Genomic DNA, 19,523 nt, shown 5'->3' with positions numbered 1-19,523 from the left:
CTAACTGACAGACCAGCTCTAGCAAACATATATATTCAGGTCCTATGAATTTAGCTTTTGTTAAAGCTCCTGGTTGCCTCAATCCTTTCCTAAGAAAGATTAAGGCTGGGTGGTTTACAATAACATACTTCTTCATTGGTAAAATATGCCCAGGTACTTTTACTGAGGAAAATAGGGATTATATGTTTTAGCAAAGTGTGCTCTGATCAGAGTGAAAACTTTTTGCTGTCAAAGGGAAGGAATGGGTTACTGAGAGAGTGGAGATCTTTTGAAATAGCTCAGATAATATGTTACTGTAGTTGCTAGGCAAGCTGATAACCCATCTGTTCACAATAATTTAATAAACCTGAGAAGTTAGTAATTTCCTGGTAGAAGAGGAAAACACCATTTCATAAACGTCACCATAATCTCTTATTTGGCTCTGCAAGTCAGTGGTTTTGTTCTTAATCTCACATGCTAACAGCTTGTGCAGAATATAAGAGGACTCAGCACCTTTCCTTTCAACACGTCTTTTGAGCAACGATCAATACCTTCTGCCTCATCATTAAATAGATTTTGAAAATCTCTTCAAGCCATATCAGATTCATATCCTTATTTAGGTCTTTAAAATTTATCCTCAGCTGGGAATTCTGCAAGTAACTGTGATTCTCTTGTTCTCAACACTTACTTGAAGTATTCCATCCATCATCATTTCTAGTCCTTTTCTGATGCAATGTAGTTTGTGCTTTGTCTTTCTTGAAAACTGAATGGCTGTTAAATTATCCATTTATCTTCTTTCAGATTTGCAGTACAATTTGAGTAGATTGTGCTGGCTGTCTCTCTCGCTTATTGGCCATATTTTCAGTTTACTTCTGGTTTTATATGTTTCATTCACCAGTATAAGTCCATTTGCAATAAACTTTGCAGCTAATTTTGAATAGGATGACAACATAAATTGTCATTGCACAGATGATTCATTTTTTTATAGACAGTGGTGCAAAAGTGTCTAACCCTGAAATTCAGGCTCCCTTGACTTCAGTGAAGTGTCTCCCACAGATTTCAGTACTCCTCACTTATTCTTATGTTCCTTAGTCATTGATCTACTATTCCTTCTGGGGATGGGATAGGTCTTTGTCAGGTAGCTGCTTGTAGAGCAACCTGAAACACTTTGTTCCTCAAGGGGCTAAATATACTGCTGTCTTCCTCTCCAGCTAGTCTGAGAAAGCTTGCAGACTCCATAAATTCTGAGCAGCAAGGCAGCAGACTGCTTCTTTGATCTACCTCTTTGTCAATAATTCTTCCAAAATCACATATTAACAAAGAAAAAATACCATGCTAGGGAATGGAGGAAGGAAAGTTAAGATTTTTTTTTCTAAGTTCATTGTAATGAGAAGTCTGAAGATTGTAGAAACCCAAACGATCTTTGCTGCAGGCCCTCTACAGACCCTCCAGCATCATAACCCTTTACATATGCACTTTCCTTTCCTTCTTCCTTTTTCATGTCCTTGTGACAAGGTATTTAGTAGAATTCATATAACTCATTTGATTAGGAAACTGTAAATCATATGATTTCTTTTATGCCCCCTCACACTGGCTTACTTTCTGTTGTGCTGCAAACTGAGGACAGGTGTTCATTTGAAGCACCAAGAATTTCTGGGGAATTTGCAGTATCTTGAAAACACAGTGGGAAATACATACACAACAATTCAAGTGTCTGGCTGTCCAAACCATCATAGAGCACAAGAACCTGTACTTTTGGTGCACAGCAGCTAGATGGCCAGTGTGCAGAGATCTGGTCCTTGGACATTCCTGAGGACAGCCAAACATAGAAGAAAGTACCGCTTGGCTGGCCAGAGACCCAAAGTTCAGAGCTGAACTTACTCAAAGTCCAGGTGGATTTGGTTTGAATGCCTTGGTTTAAGGTCATCATTAGTAAAAATGGCAACAAACTGTGAACCATGTCCTTCTGTTCCTGCTTAAGACCTACTAAAAGCCCCATTTTTTTTTTTTTAGCTGTAAGTGCCCTTTCCCTAACAAGATCCCCAGCTACCTAGGCCCCAGCCAACATGTCTGCTAGGCTTAATTAGCTTTTCCTGAAGCAGACATTTTTATGAACACACCAGACAATGCTGCCACTGCTCCTTGAAAAGTTTGGGCAATATTGCCCTGTGGATGTCAGCATTCTCAGTGGAGAATGATACTGTCATTTAAACTGCCAGCCTCTGCTGGGTGTGGTCTGTGGTGTATCATGTACTGCATGCTGAGACAATATGCTTTAATTATCTATGTCACTTGGGCTTTCCCAGGGAGCACAGGCATTATATTTCAATGTCAGTGCTCAGCTTAACTGTCAAATATGAACCCTTCCAAAAGTTTACTTCTCTGCGGGCACATCTACATGAGACATTTACTGCGGAGCTGCCTAAATTAACTTCGCAGGAAACGTCTGAACGTCTACACATGCAGCCGTATTAGAGTTCAGGAAACCTATAAACTCCACAGTATGTTAGTACTTGTAAATACAGGTACTGTCCTGCTGTAGAGTTTTTTTATGCACAGCAGTGTGCACGTAGATCCCAACCCAGCTGGCTGGGGCACAAGGTTGCTTCAGTGCAGGGGCTGCATGCTGGCTATCCCCACACTAAAGCACCCTCATGCCCCAGCCAGCCGCTCCCGCAGCACATTGAGCTGGGTTGGATCAGCCCGGGGCTGGCAAGGTGACCTTCCCCAGACCCCTGCCAGCCAGGGCTGCTCCAACTCAGCTCAAAATACTGCAGTCCTGGGCACGTGTGTAAACATGGTGCCCAGGAACAATAAACTCTGGTGCGATATGCACTGAAGTTTATTGCTGTTCATAAATATGCATGTATAGGTGTGTCCACCAGTATTCTCTAACATCCATCAAAAGTTTTATAAAAAGAGCCTCTTGTATCTTCAGTGAGGACCTGCCCATCAGGAGCCAGCCATGAAATCTTCTCTGAGGTAAAACCAACTTCAGTGAAAGATGTGTAGAACTGATCAAAGTATTTTTGACAACATTTTCGGAGAGATTTGATGAGGTATCAGTGCATTCTATAAAATATTTTTAATGTCTGAAATATGGAGAAACAATAATCACACTGCACTTGACACAAAGGCAATAATCAAGTAGTTCCCTCTGTCTACAGCCCCAAGACCTTTGATATACCTACCTTTCTCATTTTCCTACAGCAAGTTGTTTGACTCATAATTAAACTTACCTGTGGAATAACATCTCTAGGATGATGTCACTACAACAGCCTTTTAAGTTGGTCCACTCATCATCAAGCATGTATTAAAGGCAAAGGCTTTTAGTGATAGAACTTCTGGGAAGTGCAGGGAAACAAGCAGATCTCCAACAGATATAGCAAACAATTTGCTGTCTTTTTAATCCTGCAAGAATTTGCCATGATATCCAACATCTGAACTGCAAATGCATGCTAAAGGATTTGTGCCAAAAGTTTAAATCATTGTGAAAATCAGGAGACTGACTTTATCTCTTTACTTAGGAGGAGGTAAATTGAAGCATAGGGACCTACACAAGAGACACCAACTCTTTTTTTTAACTCATAGTCAAGTACATTCATTGATTTCAGTGAAGATTTTGCATGAAGAAGAACTGCAGGAGTTCCAAGATTTGAATCTCTCCTTTCACAATGAGAGTGAGCAGAGCACTCTCCAATGCACGTAAGTTGTGGGCGTGTTTATCTCCCATAAAGACATCTCTTTTAAACTTAAAACAACTGCTGTCGATGTCACTGACTATCTGATTATGTATTTATACACAGAAGAGCAAGAGAGCATGACCTCTGGCCTTGCTATTCAGGATGTAGCTGTCTGTTTAAGGAGGCTGTGAGCAAAGGCTGGGCTTCTGTAAGCATCCTTTGTTTGAAGTGAAATGCTTTGATATTGTTTGTGGAAATCTCCCTGTTCTCTGAGACAGCCTTATATGGAGTGCTAGGATCTAGTTGGAGGAAATCCAGGCTCTAAGGCCGTTGATCCTGTCCTATGTTCACTCCGAATGCAACAAGTTTCTGGTGATGATGAAACTTGAACACCATTTGAAAAGAAGCTCTGAGGACCTTTAGTCTGAGAAATGCAAATGAATGCATCTTAATGCTCCAAATGCTGTATTCCAGTTACAGAGAAGCCAAGTGAACACTTAATACTGTTACACTGGTTGCCTCTAGCAAAAAAGGCTAAGTTATTGATTTAAGAAAAGAATATGTTGCAAATGTGAGATGTTCATAGTAGCTAGGGTCAGGAGGGACTTGAACGGATCATCTAGTCTGACCCCCTACCACAGGCAGGAATGAATGCTGGGTTCACAATACCCCAGACAGGTGATCATCCAACCTTCTCTTGAATTTGCCCAATGTAGGGGCGCGGACCACTTCCCTGGGAAGTTGGTTCCAGATTTTGGCTACCCTAACTAAAATATTGCCTTCTGATCTCTAACCCAAACCTATTCTCCATCAGCTTATTACCATTGTTCCTTGTCACCCTAGGTGGTGCTGGGGAGAAAAGAGCTCTGCCTATTTGCTATTGATCTCCCCTGATGTACTTGTAGGCAGCCACCAGGTCCCCCCTCAGCCTCCTCTTGCTGAGGCTGAACAGGTTCAGGTCCTTCAGTCTCCTCGTAGGGCCTGTCCTGCTGCCCTCTCACCAAGCGGGTAGCCCTCCTCTGAACCCTCTCCAGGCTGGCCACATCCCTTTTGAAGTGTGGCGCCCAGTACTGGATGCAGTACTCCAACTGCAGTCTGACCAAAGTCGCATAGAGGGGGAGTATCACTTCTCTGGACCGGCTTGAGATGCACCTTTGGATGCATGACAAGGTATGGCTGGCCTTGCTGGCTGCGGTCTAGCATTGGCAGCTTATGTTCATCTTGGAGTCAATAATGACTCCAAGATCCCTTTCTGCCTCTGTGCTTTCAAGAAGGGAACTCCCCAGCCTGTATGTATGCTGTGGATTCCTTCTCCCAAGGTGCAGGACCCTGCATTTGTCTTCATTGAACGCCATCCTATTCTCGTCTGCCCACTTTTGTAGTCTGTCTAAATCTAGTTGCAGCCTCTCTCTCCCTTCAAGTGTGTCCACCTCGCCCCACACCTTAGTGTCATCAGCAAATTTGGACAGCATGCTTTCCACCCCCTTGTCCAAGTTGCTGATGAAGATGTTAAACAGTGCGGGCCCGAGGACCGAGCCCTGGGGTACCCCACTGCTCACATCTCTCCAGGTTGAGTACAACCCGTCCACCACTACTCTCTGAGTGCGCCCCATCAGCCAAGTTTTTACCCATCCAACTGTGCAGGCATCAATGCCGCAGTCACTTAATTTATTGATGTGGATGGGGTGAGAGACAGTGTCAAAGGTCTTTTTAAAGTCTAGAAAGACTACATCCACAGTGACACTATCATTCAAGAATTTAGTTACTTGGTCATAAAAGGCAATCAGGTTGGTCTGGCAGGACCTGCCTTTAATGAACCCATGCTGCTTGCCCCTAAGCGTGATCTCCCCTGCAGGCCCCCCACAGATGTGCTCCTTGATGATTCTCTCCAAGATCTTCCTGAGCACCAAGGGTGTTTGCATAGTCAAATAGGTAATTGGTACAGTACTGGCAGCATGGCTGTATAAAATACCTCAGTTTTCCACAATTAGAAATTAAGAATGAAACTATTATTTCTGTAAGTTCTAAAAGACAGAGCATCCTCCAGTGCAGATAGCAGTTCTGTTCACTTAATGGAGATCCTGACACTAATGGTGGGTTCAAAATGCTATATATAACAAATATTCTTAACAGACTACATTTGCAACATCTTTATTGCAGACCACTAGTACCATATGTAATGTTTAAAAAAAATATGCAGTGGCTTAAAATGGATGTTATAAAGCTGTATTAAACAACAGTAGATTGAAATGGAGCATACTATAGGATAACCAACAGAAACCAGCTTATCCGGGGTGAGGTGCTGCTAAAAAAACCTAATTTTAGCTTCCCTAACAGTCCAGTGAATGGTTTTCTTAACTGAAAATGGCCAACATACTTGGGAAGCAAAAGCAATTTAATCTATAGAGACTTTGAGAGGTTATTGTCAGTTGCAGTTCTGAACACAGTTGTGATAGCTTGTGGCCTGAATAAAGTCAGAAGCAACAGTTCATACTGTCAATGCAAAAAACAATCAATTTTCAGGTATCTGATCCTGGCCCTGTATTGCAGCAATGCAGGGTTCATTTCTGGGCAGGCTAAGGATTTGACAAGGCAGAGCTGAAATGCACTGCATTCTAGCAGGCCTTTAGTGATGATCCTAGTCACTATGGCTGGGTACAGACAGTCAGAATCCTGCGGCTGAATCGATTCAGTCTTTGCAGATTAGTCTAAAATGCACAGATTAGACTGAAACAGAAGTGAACAGACATTTACCTTAGATTCAGGAAATGCAGCCACATGCCTGCAGTGGTTCAGGCCAACCGCCAGGGAGTGCTAGAGCATGGCTCTCTGGTTGTGTGTTCACTTCCTCTTCCTGCTGCCCCTGAGGTTTCTGGGATTTGCAGTCTAGACTTACAATAGCAGCCCTCTGCAGAATTGCTTATCACTTTCTCTTCCTCCTTCCAGGTGCCTCTGGGATTTGTAGTCCACAGTTGCAGCCAGCAGTAAGTTTGAGTGGGGGAAAGAGTGTTTAACCCCATTCCCCGGCCCCAGACGGGGTTTCCATGGGGGGGCAGTTCCCCCCACTGCAGACTGGGCTGCATCCGCAGCCGGGCTTTCCTTCCCCCTACCCTCCTTGTCAGCCAGCCCTCACTGCTCCCTCTAGGAAGCAGAGGGGCGGGGCCAACCCTGCTCTCTGAGCAGACAGCCCAGCCCAGGGCTGGAAAGCATTCTGGGAAGCTGGGGGACTCTCATTTAACTTGAACCAGGAAGATGTCTGGGACAGAAGTTTCATAAATCAGTTTGACCCGAATCAGTTAAGTCTCATACTACATTCAACCAGGTTTATCTTAAACCAGTTTCAGACATTTTGAAACTGGCTTATGTGCACTGAGCTTCTGTTCTGTTCTGTTACAGGTTTAAACCAGCTTCTGATCACTTAAACCGGTTTATGCATAACTTCTGTCCCTAGCCCATAAATCTGAGCAGTCCAAGAACAAGGGAACAGTGAGGTGGCTTACAACCATCAGTCCTCCACATTTCAAGGCCTATACTGATCATGGCTGACCCCAACCTAGAGAGTAGGCCTGCCTATTCTAAATGGATACAAAAAGTTGTCAGATTTAGAGCTTGGCAGCTAGTGTTACTATTTAGGAAATGTTCTTGATATTATGGCCTCTGAAATGGGAGTTGAAGTTGATATTTATACATATTCAACTTGTCTGCTTTCCCTGTGCTTTACCTCAGCAGTGTACTCAATTCCAAGGGGTGATGAGGCATGGCTACTATGGAGAATTGTTAAGTCTTGATGAGCTGCTGCTCGCATGGAAGGAACTTGCTAAAAGAAAGTGGCAAAACCAAGAAAACTAATCTGCTAGATGGCTTTAATAACCAAAGAACAGATCAGTTGGTGGGCAACTTTAATCACTTGACAAAAGGGGCTTCAACTTTAATAAAGGATGACTTTTTCACAAGCTATTCTGGAGTCAGCGAGAGGTGGTAAGAGGAGAAGGCAGTATTGTGCACAAGAGGAGGAGGTTTATCTAGGATGCACTAGAGGACTAAAGAATGCTTTGGAGTAGTGAGAAGACTATAAGAAGTAAGGGTGGGCATGGAAGTCTTACTGTTTCATCTCTATGTGTATGTCTTAAGCTGTTTAAGAGAAATGTTATTAGAAACTGTATTTTATGCTTTGGCCCTCATGCTTCTGTTGGGGTAAAATGCATAGCCAAATGGCACCAGGATTGAAGCTATGGTAAAGGGTGTTCTTAAACCATTGGCTTGTCTTGGAAGGGATGGTGTCAGCAGTGGTCTAGGAAGTCTAGGCCAGTTGGACTACAAGGATGTTTTTACAAGTGCTCTGGAAATGGGGAAAAGGGGGGGGGGGGACTCTTTTAATTAGAGTGGTTCTGAGAGCCAGTCTGATTAAGGTGCCCTCATGTATCGGCGTTGCTGCACTTCAAAATGGTGGTGGGAGCACTTTATTTAAAGCTTGTTGAATGAGCTTTAGTTAAAGTACCCTCACCACCATTTTGAAGTGTGGGATGAACATTCAGTATGGGGTTGCTAGGATTGTGATACTGAGTTTCTTGTCTGTTTGCTTTCTCTGACACTTCAGAGGAATGCCCAATAGCATATTATCTATGTGACTCATAGGCATTTTACTGCAGTTCCTGCTAAGGCAGGACTCCGCTCTGGCTTCAGTGGGAGTTGAGAACAGTTAGCTACAGGTTGAATTGTGCCCTCTGTGTAGAAATACGGCATAATGGAACAGATTTAAATGACTGGATCTCTGTTGGTGGATATATGTTCCCACATGTAGTTCTGGTAAGGACAATGGACATCAGTTTCTGCCTGCATGGATCCAGGGCTAGCATTGTTATTATGAAAGGGGTTACTTGCTTGGATCATGCACCTGATGGATTAATGTTGTATTATCATTTGGGTACTTATAGAATTCTGTAACAAACATTTGATTTCCTAAATAGGACACTAGTGGATTTATGTAAGTGTCATTCAGGTTTTGTGAATCTTTATCAATGAGAACTCCACCTCTTCATACTTTATTCTTAATGAAGTAACCATAATGTTGTAACCCACTCTGTCTTAACGTAGTCTATACTCTATACAACATATTACAAAGGCTGAAATTAAAAGATTTTTTAGAAGGGAAGACAACCCAAACCCATATTATATAGCCGACAAAATGCACCAACTGTAGGTTTTGTACCCTCTGTAAACAGAGGATTTACAGTGTCTGAATGTGTCATTGGTGTGATGGGTGTACTGAGGTTTGATTAAGTTGGATGTGGAAATTAAAACTTGACTTTATATTCAAGAGAGTAGCTCACACAGTGTGATACTGTGACATCGAGTTTTCTGTTTACCCCTAAGGCTGGTGCTGCAATGACTTCAAGGTTTGATAGTGTCTCTTTTTTTTAAGTTGTTGAGCAGCAGGCTAATAGCTGCACAGCATGATGAAAAGACAGCAGAAAGTAGGGGAATCAGATGTGAATATATTCCCCAGAGAGCTCCTGCTAGGATGGAGCTAACTAACCAGTGCTTTAGTATTCAAGATCTAGTCTTTTCACACAGAGGTTGCTTTGTTTCTCCACCCACCCTGCTTTATTGTACCCTTTCATATTACAGATTCTGTCACAACATAAATCATGACTTCTGGCTATAACATTACCTAGTTTGGGGAAATAACTTTGTTTTTATATTTTGCTCTTCTTCTGACATTTTCCCCTTATCCTAGTCTATGTAAGAGATGAGTCTAGTGAATTTAAAAGACTGCATGGATCTGTATTCTCCCATGAAGCTAAATATTCATCAGATCATTAAATACTTACTTTATTGTAGTAGACAGTGACTTGCTGTTGTGGCAACTCAGAGCCAAAGGTACCACATCCTTGTGTAGCAGGGGCACAAGGACGAACCAGCTGGCAGGACTGTAGCTTCCTCATTCACAAGGATGCAGAGGAGGGGGAACACAGTCCATCTTCTTACATTAGTAGCTACTAGAGACGCATCCTGTCTATAGCAGGGAAGTATTCCTAAATCTTTTTGTGCATGCATATATATGTAGAAAGGAGTTACAGTCGCAGTTACATTTCTGGCATGACCAGTCATTCACTTTATGTACACCCAAATACCGACTGAGATCACTTGGCGACTGGGCTTCGTGAAGAGCAGGAAGAAGAGAACATTACATTTTGTACAGATTTCAGAGGGAATGTTTGATCAGGAGAAAAAGAGTAATTAGTCTGTTTGTTTGTTTTTTCTACATGATGAGAGCCAACTCCTCCAGTCTTTATCCGGGCAAAACCCTGATATCAGTAGGAGGCTGGCCTCAGACTGCAGGGTTGGCCCCCAAGCTTGGCTGATGAAGAAGTATGCAAGCTGGTGATGACAGGATTCCACAATGTTGCTTACCATCTGTAGCCTTGCTTGCATAACTATTTTCTAGTCAGGCAGAAGAAATAAGCATCCATCTGGGCCAAACACTGCATCTGATGTAATTTGATTAGCAGTGGCACTTTATTGTAGGTATCTGCAGCCCATAACACAGCCATCCATCTTACAGCTGTGGTACTTATTCCAAGCATCCAAGTAATCTGTGTGGGTGCACGACCACATTAGCACATTCTAAGCTGGATGCAATATGTGCCTGTACCAAGTGATCCCGTGGGCTGTGCCATGGAATGTCCCTTCCATCTCTCAGGTTGGAGGAGCCAAAACTGGGGTTGAAAAATTCAGGCCTGTGTTTTCCCTGGGGTCCTGCCTATTCAGGTCTGTGCTTATATGCAGAATTATTCATTGAACAAAACACAGTGCACAGTAGGGAACTTTTACCGCATTAAGAATCATTGCCTGATATAAAAGAGATCTTTGTCTGGGCAGCTCTGGATTTCAAAGAGAAATGATATTTCTGTCTTCATAGTCCGTAAATTAAACATTTCTGTCTACGATTCAAAATTCTGAGCAAAGGGAAGGGAAGGAAGGTAAGTGTGCTGTGTATAGCAGCATTAGAGACTGCTATATAAACAACTCTCTTATTTGGAAATGAAGGGCCAGTGCTGTCCTGACTCTGCAATGGCAGTAAGTAAAATTACCTCGTATAAGGGCATGCAGATGCTATCAATCCATTCCAGCTGCAGCCTGGGCAGTTCATCTTTTCTGTTCCGATCAAAAATAGCCTGAATTGAGAGGAAAACAAAAGTATCATGCTTTACTATACTGAAATATTTTTACCAATACAGTACAGAGTCAGTTATCCAAATTATTTGGGATAAAAGCTCATTCATAAGATCGAACTGGTTGACAAAATGAATATTCAACAAATATGTATATGTGCAATGTATACAATATGTCTACAGACTTTTATTTCAATATGTCAGTTATTTTACATTTTTCTCAGTAGTTAAAACAGTTCACTCTCCTTTTGTTTAGTTACTTGTACCTTTGTACCACATATCATGTAGGTTGACAGCACATCCTACTTTGGGTAACTAACTACTGTATGTAATCCAACACTTGGGTGTTCTGAACAGATTGTTAACAAGAGAACACTTTGTAAACCATAAACAATCTTTACATATACTTTTTAGTTTTTTGTCCAGGATGAGATATAATTTTCAGCTTTTTTTTTTTTTTTTTTTTTGAAGTTTGTAAGTTGAAGTTATTTGATTGCTATAGCATGCAATTTCTAAATGTCAATATAATGCTGCCGGTGGACAAGAGCAAGAACCCTAAAAAGGATGCATGGTAATTTTGTGTAGACCAGATAATACCATTCTCTGCCACAAAAGAAGCAAAAAGGCTTTGAATTAATCAGAATAAACTAAGGAGAGTATGTGTCATGCTGCCTTGAGAGGACCCAGGAGCACAGCCATATCTTGCAGTCTTCTCGCTGGGGAATCATCAGATTGAGCTGGGAGGAATACTCGCTCTACAGTTTGCTCCTTTGGGAAAGAGAGCTCAACTTCTTGGTCATTTGTGAATCTACCACAGGGAATACTGCAGGGGATGAAGGCAATTGCTGGAACACTTGGAAGTTGACCATGCTGTCAGAGTCAAGGAAGACTAGAGATAAGGAGGAAAGACTTGAGCTCTGTGAGGTTTGAACCCATGTTTCTTGCATATTCTGTATACCAGCGTTTCCCAACCAGTGTGCCACAGCACACTGGTGTGCAGTCAGGCACGCCCAAGTGTGCCATGGCATTTTGGGTTGGAGCCAAGCCCCCTGCCTGCTGCTGCTGAGGACACAGATGGGGAGTGTGGCTCCAGCCAGGCAGGGGGCGTGGCTCCAACCCAAAATGCTGGCTGGCTGGCTGTGCACCCCCTACCTCCCACCCCGTCTGGTGTGCCACGGTGCTTTTTAATTTAGGTAAGTGTGCCGTGGGGCAAAAAATGTTGGGAAATGCTGCTCTATACCCTCATTTCCTGCCACTTGTCTGAGGTTGTCCTACTTGCTTGATGGGAAGGATGCAGGCAACATGAGTCAGTCTACTGTTGTCTACTGTTGTTCCCCTGATCCTGGGTACTTTTAAGTTTTACTTTTCCTTAGGCTTTTCCTGAACAAAAGGGCTTGTCCTGGATCCATGTTTTCTAGGTTCTGATGCTAATATAAGCTAAGTTTTCTGTACTTTTTGGAAACTTAATATAGAATCAAATAATAGAAACTTATTGTCAGAAGGAACCTCAGGAGTTCATCTAGTCCAACTCCCTGCTCAAAGCAAGAGCATCTCCAACTAGATAATCCCAGCCAAGCTTTGCTTAGCTGGGTCTTAAAAACCTTTAAGGATGGACATTCCACAACCTCTCTGGATAGCTTGTTCCAGTGCTTGACTACCCTCCTAGTGAGAGTTTTTCCTGATATCTAACCTAAACTTCCCTTGCTAAAACTTGAGACCATTGCTCCTTGTTCTATGTTACCACTGAGAGTGGTCTAACTCCATCTTCTTCGGAACCACCGTTCAGGTAGCTGAAGGCTGCTACTAAATCCCCTCTCAGTCTTCTCTTCTGCAGACAAAATAAGCTCAGTTCCCTTGGTCTCTCCCCATAAGTCTTGTTCCCGTGCCATCTAACCATTTTCATTGCCCTCCACTGGACTCTCTCTAATTTGTCCACATCCTTTCTGTAGTGGGGGCTCAAAACTAGACACAGTACTCCAGATGTGGCTTCACCAGTACTAAATAGAGGGGAATAAGCACTTCCCTCAACCTGCTAGCAATACTCCTATTAATGCAGCCCAGTATACCGTTAGCCTTCTTTGCAACAAGGGGACACTGTTGGCTCATATTTAGCTTATTGTCCACTGTAATGCCCAGGTCCTTTTCGGCAGAGCTGTTGCTTAGCCAGTTAGTCTCCAGCCAGTACCAGTGCATAGGTTTGTTCTGCCCTAAGTACAGGGCTTTGCACTTGTCCATATTGAATTTAATGAGATTTCCTTTGGTCCAATCCTTCAATTTTTCTAGGTCCCTGAATCCTGGTCCTACCCTCCAGTGTATCTAGTACTCCATCCAGCTTGGTGTCATCCACAAACTTGCTGAGGGTGCATTTTATCCTATCTTCCAAATCGTTGATGAAGATATTTAACAAAACCAGCCCCAGGACTGACCTTTGGGGCACTCCACTTGATACTGGCTGCCAACTAGACATTGAGCCATTGATTACTATCTTTTGCGCCTGACAATCCAGCCAGTTTTCTGTCCATCTTACATTTTATTAAATCCATACTTCCTTAGCTTGCTTGAGAGAATGTTGTTATTTAAAAGCATGTCAAAGAGGGAGATCATGTCAAAAGCAAAATTGCGTATGTTACATTAACTGTCCATGCTCATTGTTCTTTCTTAAATGCACAGATATCCTAATGGATCTTAGTAGGAACAGAAGTTTCAAGAAGTTATAGATCAGAAAAGGGAACAGCATTCTGGATGCAATTTGAAATGTTTTCCCCTTTATTCTTAAGGTAGTTGAGTACTATTAAAATTTTCATTCTATGGCCTGTGAAGACTCTTATAATATTTTAATGCAAGGAAATTGCACTTTATGTGTACTGCATATTCTCTATGTAGCTTTTGTAGAGCTACATTAGCTTTTGTAGAGGCAGCAGTTCTTGCATTTGACTCTGTTGAGTGATCTGGAATAGAGTTATCACATGAAACATTTAAGTGACTGCTGTAGTTTTTTAAAATATCCACCTTTTTCAAACAATAAAGCTCCAAATGACTTTAACCCTCACACCCTAAGCTTTGTGAACACCATCAACATTAAATAAATATATAAATATTTAAAATTATGTACATTAATAAAAATAATGTGTGTTAAAGTAAAATTATTTTCTCTTACAGAGGGATTTTATTAGTGTTTCAAGGACCACTTTATGTAAAATGCACTATGTATGTGCTATATGGAATAGTATTTTCAGTTATTCAAGGTTATATTTGATCCAAGACCCCAGCCTTGTCAGTACTATGGCTGACTAACTGTACTAGAGATAATTAATTTGTTTATGTGCAAAGGAAGGCAGAAACTGAGAACTACTTTATGAGAGAGCTATTAACATCCCTTAGCATACTGTACAGAGTTGATAACAATTGAATCAGATCCTCAGCTGATATAAACGATGCAACTCTTGATTTCATTGTTATGCTGGTTTACATCAACTTGGTGCTTCCCATATTGTAGTATGCAAGTGACATTTTTTGTGACTGCTTCCTTGAAGTATTATTATATACAGATTGAAAAGATAGATGACTTATTTTTTTTAATGTTTTGAATATGAACTCCTTAAAAGTCCTTCCTGTGTTTCCCCAGATGATGATCTGTAAGCTTTTAAACATATTTAGGTGTGAATAAGGTCTCCTCTTCATTTCACCCACTTCAAATCTTTGTTTTCTTTCTTCCTCTCTGTGGTTTCAGTTTACACTTTGTATCCTTTTTAGGTATTATATCTTATCAATTATAGTAGATGGACCGACAATCCCAAATTACCCAAGAACCATAGGACTTGTTGTGGGTACACCAAAATGGTTCTTTAGAAATGATACTGCAAATAAAACAGATATCAGAGATAGCTGACTTGGTAATTATTATTTCTGTGAATATACAGTAGTTGTTTGAATATGGTTGTAATCACTGCTGTTACAGAACGTCCACAGAGAATATAAGGGTATCAACAGTACGTGGGGAGTAAGGGTTCAGCCCAAAACTTACTTAAGTCAATGACAGGCTTTGGACCAGGTCCTAAAAAATTCTGCTTTTAAGCTGGTCATATATTTATTCCAATGTGCTTCTCTGGGCATATCTATACGTAAATTTATGCGCACCTAACACTTAATGTGCCTTAGTCTAAGGCACATTAAGGCATGCAGGTGTGCCCTACACATAGTACCCTCTGTGTACAAAACTGAGGTGCTTCCTTGAGGTAAAGCAGCAACATGATCACCATTTTCTTAGAAAGTGCGTTTCAAGAGTGGTAACAAACTTACTGAAGGGGTTAGTTTGAGTTCAGATCTCTCTCTGTCTCCTTGCTCGAAGAACTCACTGGTTACCAGTTCAGCTGCCTGAAATATAATTATATTAAAGGTAGATATATTTGTCAACTGTTTTTACGGTCAAGAATTTCTTACCTAAGGCTCTGGCTAAAATATTTTAGCGTGTGTATATCTGTAAACACAGTAGTCCTATGCATACATTTAAATATGCTTGAGTACATATGCTAGGCACATGCTTGAGTACCTTGGTGAATTGGGGTTTATAGAGCTGTACGATGTGGCCATGTTGCAAAAACACATTCTAATTTTCCTTTTGATGCCTGTGGCAAAGACAAGACAAACTGATGGTGGAGTTAGTTGGAGTTTCTTGTAATTTACTCAGGCATGGAGAGTAAAATAGACCCCTATGATAGTTCCATGTAGGCATATACAATTATTTCTACAAAAGACTGTAAAGTGTGCATGAGCTCTCTGGCAGACAAGGTTCCTTGGGTGAATTTGATATCTTTTATTAGACCAACCCAAATGGTTGGAGAATAGTTATTAAGCAAGCTTTCGAGTTCAAAAACCCTTCATCAGGCTAAGGAAGCTTCAGCAGTTGGTGTGTGCTCACACCAACTGCTGAAGCTTCCTTAGCCTGATGAAGGGTTTTTGAACCCAAAAGCTTGCTTAATAACTATTCTCCAACCATTTGGGTTGGTCTAATAAAGGATATCAAATTCACCCAAGGAACCTTGCCTGCCTATGTCCTTAGACCAACACGGCTACAACCCAAACCCCATGAGCTCTCGGGGTACTTTATAGGCTGCTGCCTATGAAAACTCTCTCTTTTGTTAGAGAAACTCAGCTGACCAGTAACTTCAGCCAGCTAAAATGAAATCCTAAACCTTTTTGTCCACTAAGATATATTTTGTTCTATTACTGTCATTATTCTAGCACCTGAGCATCTAAAGAACTTGGGGATGACTTTTGGAAATGGAAATGCTTTTGGCAGCATGAGTCAAACTGCTTTTCTTTTGGTTAATATGTGTTTCTTGGAAGCGTACAGGATTTAAAGACGAAATTATTGTTGCAAACACTAGGAACCTAAAGACAGGCAACTACTGTAATAACTAAATGTACTCTCACCCTTGTATGTGAGGGCACACAGGTACACACACAAATATTTGATTATTATTGGGATACAGGCATGATTTACATAGCAAAAGGAAATTTGGCCATTCAAGGTGACATTCTGTTCTTAACATCCTGTTGCACCTTCCTATTCTTCTCAGATATGGTGACAAAAAAACATTTCACACATGGAACCAAGGCACAACAGGCTGAATTAAGGATGGAATCTGTATTTCATGCTAACTCAATATCCTAGTCTAGCATGGGGAAAGCAAGTAGAGGTCACAGCCTAGCAGTCAACAAGCAGCAGTCCTTAAACATGCTCTATCCTGTAAAAACAGATGGAGTAACATAATAAAATGGCTTTAAATCTTCAGCTAAGCCATGATTTTTCCGTTTATTAGTATGATTGCACAGTTTGGATCACACATTTTGGAACATGTAACATAAGTAAACCCATATCACTGATTAAAATTATGGACCAGCATGTCACACACGAATAATTTAACAGCTCAACAGCAATTAAGAGTTTTCCAACTGCATTGTATACGAATAATCAAGGCGTTTTCTTCTCCTTGACTCCTGCTGCTCTGATTCTGCTCTTCTCAGCATTCCATCTCCCTATCGCCTTTTGTATGTTTTATCTGTCTCATCTTTAGGAATGTTTATCCTCTGCACTTTCTCCCTTTTGTCCCTTCCATTTATGTGTTTTTTGTCTACCTCCTTCGCTTGTCAAGATCTCCTCCTCCAGGCATGGTGGAGGTCAAAAGATTTCCCCAGATGTCCCTCTGCATCCTTATTAGCATCTCTGTTCAACCAGATAATGCTGGCTGCTCAATAGAAAATAGACTTGTAGTTAGGCCACAGGGGCAGGTCTACTTACAGTCCTTGAGAAGCATAAGAACAGAAAAATAGTTGATCATAAATTGCAGCACTAGCTCTCCTATAGCCCAAAACTCACTGAAGAAGCATTAAGCAAATCCTGCCTGACTTATCCCCATTTCCTATGCACGAAAATTAATTAGGTTGAGGCAGGAAAGGAAGGAATACTGCATATAGGAAAATGCCAAAGTTTGGGGACCTGATTCTCCCACTTCCAGATAAAAGTAATTTTCTGAATAAAAGTAATTTTTGGTGATATTTCATGGCTATTTCTCATAGTCTGCAACAAGAGAATAGGAGCTTTGGAAGGAAATATGCACAAAAATACAGAAAAATTAAAAATTAAATATATTTATGATATATCTTTTAAAACTTTTGAATTCAGTACCAAACAGCTATACTACTCTTTTAAAGGTAAAAAATTCTTTTATAATTTAGTCAGTCTGTCTGTCTGTCTGTCCGTAATGCTCTAGGAACACTCTGATTGGTTAGTGAAACAACCAATCAGAGTGCAAAGCGCTGCCATGATGGCAGGGATGGAGGGGACAGAGTGGGGGGGCAAGGCCAGCAGCGCCATCCCCACCATCATAGATTCATAGATTCATAGATGTTAGGGTCGGAAGGGACCTCAATAGATCATCAAGTCCGACCCCCTGCATAAGCAGGAAAGAGTGCTGGGTCTAGATGACCCCAGCTAGACACTCGTCTAACCTCCTCTTGAAGACCCCCAGGGTAGGGGAGAGCACCACCTCCCTTGGGAGCCCGTTCCAGACCTTGGCCACTCGAACTGTGAAGAAGTTCTTCCTAATGTCCAGTCTAAATCTGCTCTCTGCTAGCTTGTGGCCATTGTTTCTTGTAACCCCCGGGGGCGCCTTGGTGAATAAATCCTCACCAATTCCCTTCTGTGCCCCCGTGATGAACTTATAGGCAGCCACAAGGTCGCCTCTCAACCTTCTCTTGCGGAGGCTGAAAAGGTCCAGTTTCTCTAGTCTCTCCTCGTAGGGCTTGGTCTGCAGGCCCTTGACCATACGAGTTGCCCTTCGCTGTACCCTCTCCAGGTTATCCGCATCCTTCTTGAAGTGTGGCGCCCAGAATTGCACGCAGTACTCCAACTGCGGTCTGACTAACGCCCTATAGAGGGGAAGTATCACCTCCCTGGACCTATTTGTCATGCATCTGCTGATGCACGATAAAGTGCCATTGGCTTTTCTGATGGCTTCGTCACACTGCCGGCTCATGTTCAACTTGGAGTCCACTAGGACTCCAAGATCCCTTTCCACCTCTGTGCCACCCAGCAGGTCATTCCCTAGGCTGTAGGTGTGCTGGACATTTTTCCTCCCTAGGTGCAGCACTTTGCATTTCTCCTTGTTGAACTGCATCCTGTTGTTTTCTGCCCACTTGTCCAGCCTATCCAGGTCTGCCTGCAGCTGTTCCCTGCCCTCCGGCGTGTCCACTTCTCCCCATAGCTTTGTGTCATCTGCAAACTTGGACAGAGTACATTTCACTCCCACGTCCAAGTCGCTGATGAAGACATTAAAGAGTATCGGTCCAAGGACCGAACCCTGCGGGACCCCACTGCCCACACCCTTCCAGGTCGAGACCGACCCATCTACCACGACTCTTTGGGTGCGACCCTCTAGCCAATTCGCCACCCACCGGACTGTGCAGTCATCCACATCACAGCCTCTTAATTTGTTCACCAGTATGGGGTGGGATACCGTATCGAAGGCCTTCCTGAAGTCCAAGTATACGACATCCACCCCTCCTCCTGTGTCCAGGCGTTTCGTAACCTGGTCATAGAAAGAGACTAGGTTGGTCAGGCACGATCTGCCCGCCACAAACCCATGCTGGTTTCCCCTCAGCATAATTTGTCCTGCCGGGCTCTCACAAATGTGAGCCTTGATAATTTTTTCAAATACTTTACCAAGGATGGAGGTGAGACTGACCGGCCTATAGTTGCCCGGGTCCTCCTTCCTCCCCTTTTTGAAAATGGGGACCACGTTAGCCCTTTTCCAGTCCTCCGGGACTTGGCCTGTGCGCCACGAGCATTCGAATATTCCCGCCAGTGGCTCTGCAATGATGTCGGCCAGTGCCTTCAGCACCCTCGGATGGAGCCCATCCGGGCCTGCCAACTTAAAGGCATCCAGTTCTTCCAAGTGACTCTGCACCACCTCAGGATCTACGCATGGAAGTCTGGCACCTTGCTGCTGCCTCTCTACAACCCCAGTGAGAGACTTGTCGTGCCCCTTGCTTAGGAACACTGAGGCAAAGAACTCGTTGAGGAGTTCAGCCTTGTCCCCCCTATCTGTCACCAATTCATCATGGTGGTGCTCCGCTACCTCCAAGGGTGGGGGCGAGGCCAGCAGCACTGGAGGCAGCGGTGGTG

At 42.6% G+C, this 19,523-nt stretch overlaps 1 protein-coding gene across 1 annotated transcript in view; it reads right to left on the bottom strand.

The window, feature by feature from the left end:
* PDE11A (phosphodiesterase 11A) overlaps positions 1–19,523 on the bottom strand; it is a 260,304-nt gene that overhangs the window by 19,565 nt on the left and 221,216 nt on the right. Inside the window, exons 18-19 of the mRNA XM_059727249.1 lie at positions 15,137–15,207; positions 10,757–10,840 (exon numbers count right to left, since the gene is read on the bottom strand). Coding sequence (XP_059583232.1) covers positions 10,757–10,840; positions 15,137–15,207 — 155 coding nt within the window. The remainder of the gene's footprint in view (positions 1–10,756; positions 10,841–15,136; positions 15,208–19,523) is intronic.

Source organism: Alligator mississippiensis, chromosome 4, assembly GCF_030867095.1.
Source record: "Alligator mississippiensis isolate rAllMis1 chromosome 4, rAllMis1, whole genome shotgun sequence".
Classification (NCBI taxonomy): domain Eukaryota; kingdom Metazoa; phylum Chordata; order Crocodylia; family Alligatoridae; genus Alligator; species Alligator mississippiensis.
Note: the sequence above shows the minus strand (reverse complement) of the source record. Positions and strands in the feature narration are given on the sequence as shown.